This window comes from Mobula birostris, chromosome 23, assembly GCF_030028105.1.
Source record: "Mobula birostris isolate sMobBir1 chromosome 23, sMobBir1.hap1, whole genome shotgun sequence".
NCBI lineage: Eukaryota > Metazoa > Chordata > Chondrichthyes > Myliobatiformes > Myliobatidae > Mobula > Mobula birostris.
In genome coordinates, this window is record NC_092392.1 from 57,280,833 (window position 1) to 57,289,493 (window position 8,661).

Consider the following 8,661-nt stretch of genomic DNA (forward strand, 5'->3'; position numbering starts at 1 on the left):
GGATGTTGCCTGGATTGGAGAGCATGCCTTATGAGAATAGGTTGAGTGAACTCGGCCTTTTCTCCTTGGAGCGACGGAGGATGAGAGGTGACATGATAGAGGTGTATAAGATTATGAGAGGTATTGATAGTGTGGATAGTCAGAGGCTTTTTCCCAGGGCTGAAATGGTTGCCACAAGAGGACACAGGTTTAAGGTGCTGGGGAGTAGGTACAGAGGAGATGTCAGGGGTAAGTTTTTTACGCAGAGAGTGGTGAGTACACCCATGTAAGAATGGGCTGCCGGCAATGGTGATGGAGGCAGATACGATAGGGTCTTTTAGGAGACTTTTGGATAGGTACGTGGAGCTTAGAAAAATAGAGGGCTATGGGTAAGCCTAGTAATTTCTAAGGTAAGGACATGTTCGACACAACTTTGTGGGCCGAAGGGCCTGTATTGTGCTGTAGGTTTTCTGTGTTTCTATGTTATACACCACTATTCTCAGCACAGTCCAGTGTCACATCATGTAATAGATTACCAGGTTATTTGTATCATTTATAACTCTGAAATCTTGCAAATGGGCGGCCTAATTTTTATCATTTGTTTCTCATTAGCTGTCCTGAGGTTCTGAATGATACTATGCCATCCTTCATTTCTCCAGCCTTCATCAACTAATGATCTGACTCTTGTACCAACTTTCTGCACCAGATGACCACTGTATTTTTCTAAGAAACAGATGACAGCACATTAACAAGCAATTTACTGGTTTGGAAGCATATTATATCTTATTCATTCTTTCATTCATCTAGAGTTGCTGCATAGTCACAGACCCTTTTGCCTCAGTTGGACCCTGCTGCCCAAGTACACCCATGTAAGATAGAGGTGAGGGGGAATTACTTTCGCCAGAAGGTGGTGAATTTGTTGGAATCATTGACACAGATGGCTGTGGAGTTCAAGTCATTGGTTATATTTAAAGCAAAAGTTGATAGGTTCTTGATTAGTAAGGGTGTCAGAGGTTATGTAGAAGGCAAGGGAATGGGGTTGAGAGGGATAATGAAATCTCATGAAGGTTTGTCCATTTAGGAGAGAGAGAAGGGAAGATCTTGCCTCTTTGCTCTTTCAAATAGCTCCCCCTTTATTTTTTCACAATAACCTGCTAATTCTATTTGCTCCTACAATAGGAAACACCCTCTGCACATCCAACCTGTCATGAACCCTCAAACCTTGTACGTTTCAGTCAAGTCACCAGCCACTCTTGTAAATCCCAGTGGCTACAAACTCATCCTGTCTGACCTTTCCTCGTAAGACAATCGGCCTACTTTTGTTATCAGTCTGGAACTATCTGTATCTATTCTGAAAGGTGGAGATCAGTACTGAATACAATACACCAGATGTGGCCTCACCATTTCCCTAGAACTGAAGCAGAACCTCTCTGCATTTGTATTCACTCCACTTGCAATAAGCAATAATAGTCTCTTGGCTTTCTCAATCCATTGCAGTACCCATGTACAGTTCTTTACTAATCTTGCACTGAAGCGCCCAGTGCCACTGCATCTCTGAGCTTAGCAATCTGCCACCGGTTAGATAAAAATTCTTCTGTTTTATTTGTCCCATCTCATTTTTCCTCATTAAACTTCAATTGCCCACCCATTTAACTAGCTATGTCCCCTTGTAACACTCCTGTTTATTTAATATAGTGATACAGTACGGTAACCGGCCCATCCAGTCCAATGAGCCCCCGCCACCCAACTACACCTCATGTGATCAATTAACTTACTACTCATATGTCTTTGGAACGCGGGATGAAACCAGAGCACTTGGAGGAAATCTTCACAACTTAGTTTCTTTCCTATCTTTGTGTCAGCAAATTTAACAACTCACGCCTTCAGTCCTTTCAACCAAGACAGTTATATAACCTGTGCATACTTTGAGCCCCAACTCCAATCCCTGTGGCAAACTACTCATCACATTGTGCCCACCAGAAAAACACCCATTTATTGCTACAGCTAACGTATCTTATCTTCTATCTACTACATTATGTTACATCCTAAACTACCAGCTTTTCCTTCCTATGGTAACTTGTATAACCTTTCCTTTTGATTTGTTTGCATCAAATCAAATCAGCAAGGATTACACTGAGCAGCCAATAGGTATCACCATGCCTTCAGCATCAAAGTAGCATGTCTGCGTTTAGTAACCCTAGCATATGTCTTTGGAATGTGGGAGGAAACTGGAGCACCCAGAGGAAACCCACAGGGTCACAGGGGGAATGTACAAACTCCTTACAACCAGCAGCGGGGATCGAACCCTGATCTCACAGTTGGCGCTGTAAAACAACATGCTAACCGCTATCCTATCCTGCCACCCGATGGTAGAGGTGTCTGTAATGTTCCATTCTGGGGTAGAATTAGGGTTGTGCGGGTTGGTTGAAGACCCTGAAGGTTGTAGGAAGGCAGCTATTCCTGAACCTGGTGGTGTGGGACTTCAGGCTTCTGGATTTCCTTCCTGATGGTAGCGGCGAGAAAAGGGTAGGACCCAGATGGTGGGGCAGGGAAAATAGTTGCTCATGAGTCACAGGGTTATAGGGCACGGAAGCCATCACCTCTGCTCACTTTGTCTGCAACCATTTTAAATAAAACTAATCCCATTTTATTTTCCCCACATTCCCTTAAATTCACCTGAAGCTGTTGTGTGACTTTCCTCCGTGCCCTCCAGTTTTCTTCCACGTCCCAAAGAAGTGCAGGCGGGTAGGTTAATTGCCCCTAGTGTGTAGGTGAGTGCTGGAGTCTGGGGAATCGATAATATGAGGAGAACAGGTCATTAGGGAAAATTAATGGGGCGATGGGCTTAGTCTGTGAGTCTGCAGATCAAAGGTGTGACCATTAGGAGGGCCAAAGTCCATAGGACTTTTCCCACTTTCCCCATTGAACAACCTGACATCAACACCTCCCAAGTCACAGCTTGGATATTCATAAACCCTTGTTCACTTGTCCCTGGATCAAAGTTCCGCACACACCTCCTAACAGCACCGTGCAAATATCTTCAAGCAGAGAACACATCAGCATTAGCGGAAGGGAAGGGAAGTAAATGCCAAACTAAGCATACTTGGAATATTGTGTTCTGTTCTGGTCGCTTCATTATAGGAAGGATGTAGAATCGTTAGAGAGCATGCAGAGGAGATTTACCAGAACGCTGCCTGGATTAGATTATATGTCTTATGAGGGTATGTTGAGTGGGTGAGGGCTTTCCTCTTTGGAGAGGAGAAGGCTGAGAGGTGACTTGCTCGAGGTGTACAAGATGATAAGATTGAGTGGATAGCAGAACCTTTTTCCCAGGGAGGAAATGTCTAATACCAGGGAACATAATTGTAAGGTAGTTGGCTCAAGGAAATGGGGGTGGGGGGGTGGTGGCTGAGGTGAGTTTTTTTTACACAGAGAGTGGTGGGTGCGTGTAGGGCCCTGCCGGGGGTAGTGGTAAAGGCAGAGACATTAGGGCCATTTAGGAAATTCTTAGAGAGCTCTCAGATTTTCTGTTATCAATGTGCCTATGTAGAAGGGATGGCTAGATTGATTTTAGAGCGGGTTTAAAGGTTTGCAAAAAGTCACGGGCTGCAGGGCCTGTACTGTGCTGTAATTTTCTATGTCCTACACGGCAGAAATCTGACAACATGAAGGCACCAAAATAGCCTTTGCAGAGGCTGTCCATGATTCTGTTAGATTGCCACCCGCCAGTCCCCTAGCTCCCTCCCAAAGGGAAAATTAAACAATGATAATTAAATGAATGTGCTTTCCATCCACAGCTGATCTACTTCTTGCTGTGCACCCTTGGCCTGATACTTTGCATCTCAGCTGTGGCTTTTGCTGGTCACCATTATAATCAGATCACCAAGTTCACCTGCCAGATGAACTCGGAGCACTGCGTCTGCAAGCAGGATCCCGAGGATCAGATAGCCCGGACTTTCCAGTACAATGATGTTCCCGACTGCGACTCGGTCACCAGCACCATCAAACTCTACCTACTGCTGCAGATGGTTCTGAACCTAACCCTCGCCCTCGTCTGCCTGCTGGGCTGCTACGTGATGTGGAAGGACAGATACCAGGTGTTTTTTGCCGGCCTCCACTTCCACCCCTTGAAGACCACCAGCCAACAGCAACAAAAGGTGTGAATAACCCAGCTGGGACGGTCAGCCGCAGAGTGTAGGCTGATGCCAGAACCCAGTGCACAGGAAGAAATTACTCCAGTATTAACATGTTTAAGGCTAGACTTTGCTTACAAAAGTGTGCAATTTTGAGAATGTGCTATTTACGCAAGGAAGTGTGCTTTAAGGAAATAACAGTCCTATTCTTACAGGTGTCTAATAACCCTGTTGCTGGTATAGAGTGGATTGTCTGTTTCAGTATTGTGCTTCCACGCCATAACTAACAAGCAAACTGCTGTGGCTCCACTTTGCTCTCAGTAACATCCCATGAGGATTTTTATAGACAATGAAGAAACTGGACTGTAAGTTGTTAACTGATGTAGGTTTTAAATGCACTCGAGAAGCAAAAACTGCAGATGCTGGACATCTGAAATAAAACCAGAAAATGGTGGAAATGCTCAGAATTCAGGTAGCATCTGTGGAGAAAGAGATGGAGTGAAAGTTTTGTCTCCTCATTGGAACTGGACAAGTGAGAAAGCAAGGGTGTTTCACTGCAACACACACAAACGGCTGAGGAATTGTGTGGGAGAGGCTGCATCCATGGAAACGAACAAGTACTCGACGTTTCGGGCCCACTCCCTTCTTAAGGAAAAGGTGCACATTGCAGGGACGGGGAGGGTTGGAGACCCGGTCTCTGGGTAGTCCCGGTGTCCTGAAGCTTTCATAGGGGAGTAAGGAGTACTACTGATGACAGCTAGCTGCCCCAGTGTGGTCTTCCTCCTCTCCTCTGTACCCATTGACATCCCTCTCCTCACCCTCCTTGCCCTCCTCGAGACAGATCAGTTCTAACCTACAAACATTTATTTCCCTTGCGTATCCCACCCCAGACAGTGACCCTGTCCTCTCCGCCCCTCACCGGATGTTAAACCTCTGGGTTAAAACACCCTTTTTTTTCTCTCTTCCCCAGTTCTGATGAAGGATCTTTGAACTGAAATGCTAACACTGCCTCTCTCTCTCTCCACAGATGCTGTCTGACCACTGAGTGGTTCCAGTATCCCTCTTATTATTTTAAACATGAATAGCCTGTGGCACTGTGCAGTTAAAGGGTGTGAGACCCCTCCTCAGGCAACAAGAAAGAGACTAAACTCCACTAGTCCCTGCAGAGAATGACCTTTGCCTCAAACTTCAAAATTGTTTTAGTTTTGTACATCCCTATCAAATCAACTCTCAACCTCCTTCTCTCCAAAGAGAAAAGCCCAAGCTTGTTCAACCCATTCTCATAGAACATGCTCTTTAATCCAGGCAGCATCCTGGTAAACCTCCTCTTCACCCTCTCTGAAGCTTTGACTTCCTTCATGTAATGAGGGAACCAGTAATGAACACAATATTTCAGGTGTGGTCGAACTGGGGTTTAATGGAACTGCATCATTACCTTGCAGTTCTTGAACTCAATCCCCAACTAATGAAGGCAACACACCATTTGCCTTCTTAACTGCCCTGTCACCTTTGCTGGCTGATCATGGCGTGGTACTTAGTGGGTGAGAATCTTGCAAGGCACCCAGTTCCGGTATATGCCAGCACCTAGCAGCACGGTTTAAAGGACCCATGATTTTTACAGCATTAACGGGACTGAATTGGGGAGACAGAGTGGCACAATTAGTACTGCTGTTGGCTCTCAGCTGCAGTGACCCAGGTTCAAGCATGGCCCTCAGTGGAGTTGCACACTGTCCCTGTGACTGCATGGGTTCCCTCGACTGACCATAAGACGTAGGAGCAGAATTTGGGCATTTAGACTGCTCTGCCATTCCAGCATGACTCAATTATTATCCCCATTCTCCTGCCTTCCCCCAATACCCTTTGACCCCATGACTAATCTAGGAGCTATCAAGCTCCTCTTTAAATATACCCGACGACTTGGCCTCCACAACCGTCTGTGGCAATGAATTGCACAGAATTCCTCCTCATCCCTGTTTTAAATAGAAGTCTCCGTATTCTGACGCTGTGCCCTTTGGTCCTAGACTCCTTCACTATAGGAAACATCCACTCTAAGTAGGCCTTTCAATATTCAGTAAGTTTCAGTGAGATCCCCCCCCCCCCCCCGTTCTTCTAAACTCCAACAAAGTTAGGCCCAGAGCCATCAAATGCTTCTCATACATAAACAATTTCATCCTTGGAATCATTCTTGTGAATCTCCTAGGCCCTCTCGAGTGCCAGCATATCTTTTCTTAGATAAGAAACCCTGAACTACTCACAGTACTTCAGATACGGTCTGACCAATGCCCTACAATGCCTCAGCATTACCTCCTTGCTTTTACGTATATTGTAGTCTTCTAAAATGAATGCTAACATTTAATTTGCTTTCCTTATCACTGGCTCAACCTGCAAGTTAACTTTTAAGGAATCTTGCAAGAGGAATCCAACTCTCTTTTCACCCCTCACCTCTGAATTTTCTCCCAGTTTAGAAAATAGTCTACGCCTTTATTCCTTCCACCAAAGTACATGATCATACACTTCCCTACACTCTATTCCATCTGCCCAATCTCCTTATCTGTCTCAGTCCCTCAGCAAACTCCATGCTTCCTCAACACTACCTGCCCATCCGTGAACGTGGCCACAAAACCATCAACTCTGTCATCCAAATCAGTGGCATATAACATGAAAAGAAGACTGACCCCCCTGTAGAACACCACTAGTCACTGGCAGCCAACCAGAAAAGGGTTCTTTTGTTCCCTCTCCTTGCCTCCTAATAGGTAGCCAATCTTCTATCCATACCAGAATCTTTCCTCTACTACCCTGGGCTCTTACCTTGTTGAGGAGCCTCATGAACATCTTGTCAAAGGCCTTCTGAACTGCTCTAGCTTCCTCCCACATTTTCCAATGACATGTATGGTCTGTAGGTTTATTGGCTGCTGTAAACTATCCTTTAACATATAGAAGTTGATTGGAGTATGGGAAGAATGAAATGGGATTACTGTGAATGGGTGGTTGATGGCTAGCACCTTTCTGTGCTGCTTTTCTCTGTGATTGCAGTGTATTCCAGCAACTGCAAAACCAGTGGACAAAATGACAAGTCACTTCAGGTTTTCACAATATTGTAGTAATAATTGATGATGACATTTTTATTTGAAATGCTTTGTGTAGTGTGATTTGATCTGATTACAGCTCACTGGAAAGATAATTCACATGTCTTTGAGTGGACCAATACAAATCACTCTTGGTGCAGGATCTGTTAGAGGTCGAGGTAAAGCAATGTGGTCTGATTTGGGACAAGCCTTCACATGATACCATCTGTGCCTTTCAACGGCGGGATGCTTTTCTGGGCAGGCTCTTGGACAGATGCCTGGAAATCTGGGAAAGAAGAGGCGCGTACACACACACACACACACACACACACACACACACACACACAACAACAACAACAAGATCTTGAAATGCATAGTATCTCAGGAATAAACAAATATAAGCAGGCAGACTTGAACTAGCAAAACTAATATGAAATAATTATCTGCGATGGTTTTAAAAAAAGCGAATTGCAGGTCAAGGAGCAGAGATCTGTAACCATCTTCCACAGAACGAAATCCGAGCCATGCACGTTTATAACCTTGCCTATTTCAGTTTGTTAAAGTCCAGGGAGTTATTGCATAGGCTGGGAGAGGCCTGGGGTGCAGAAGAGGGGGATCACTCACAACAGTGACAATGTCAATCCTAATTTTTAAAAAATAAAAGCAGCCTGTTCTTAATGGAACAACTTGGGACGAGTGGAATACACGTCATTTGGTGCAAAGCAAATCAGTGCCTGCAGTTACTTTCTTCAGAAACCGATGGAACAAAAAGGGCACATCTGCAAATTAATACAAGACCACTGTTCTCTTGCAGTAACTTAGCTGTATTGCACTCTCAAAGATTTTGTTTCACAGTTACATTGAAATAACACTTTATATAACGTGATCATTCTTTCTCTGTTTAGTATATCTGAGTTTCAATGTGTTTTTATATTGCAGTTTCACTATTGCTTTCAGATGTCTAACCCAGTATTATACGAGCATGACTTAATTTCAATTTTGTTTGTAAATGCACCGCTCAAATATTTTGACCCACTTGTTGGGTTGCTTGTGTGATCTGTTAATGGTCAATATCCTACCAAAGTGACTTTTCTCTGGACTTTACATATAAACTTTAACCTTTGTTGAAGCAATTTTCTATACAATCTTTGTGTTAAAAAGGTTTATTTTCTGTCTATAATATTTATAAAAATAATAAAGTATCTATATATGGAATCTTGGTGTTGAATGTATTTTGGTCCCGACACTTCTCCTTACGACTCTGCAAGTCTGGTTGTTGCATGGGCTATTAAAGGCAGTGCTTATGACTTCTCCAAACACAGAGACAGGCCCTTCAGCCCTTCACATCCATGCCAACCTTCGTAGTTATCATACCAGTGTCATTTACTTGCATTTGGTGCATAATCTTTAGAACATGGAATACCACAGCACGTTACAGGCCCTTCAGCCCTCAATGTTGTACTGATCTTTTAACCTATTCTAAC

The 8,661-nt window shown here is 44.1% G+C and overlaps 1 protein-coding gene across 1 annotated transcript in view; it reads left to right on the forward strand.

The window, feature by feature from the left end:
- sspn (sarcospan (Kras oncogene-associated gene)) overlaps positions 1 to 8,380 on the forward strand; it is a 33,743-nt gene extending 25,363 nt beyond the window's left edge. Inside the window, exon 3 of the mRNA XM_072241386.1 lies at positions 3,777 to 8,380. Coding sequence (XP_072097487.1) covers positions 3,777 to 4,142 — 366 coding nt within the window. The 3' untranslated portion in view covers positions 4,143 to 8,380. The remainder of the gene's footprint in view (positions 1 to 3,776) is intronic.
- The last annotated feature ends 281 nt before the right edge of the window (positions 8,381 to 8,661 follow it).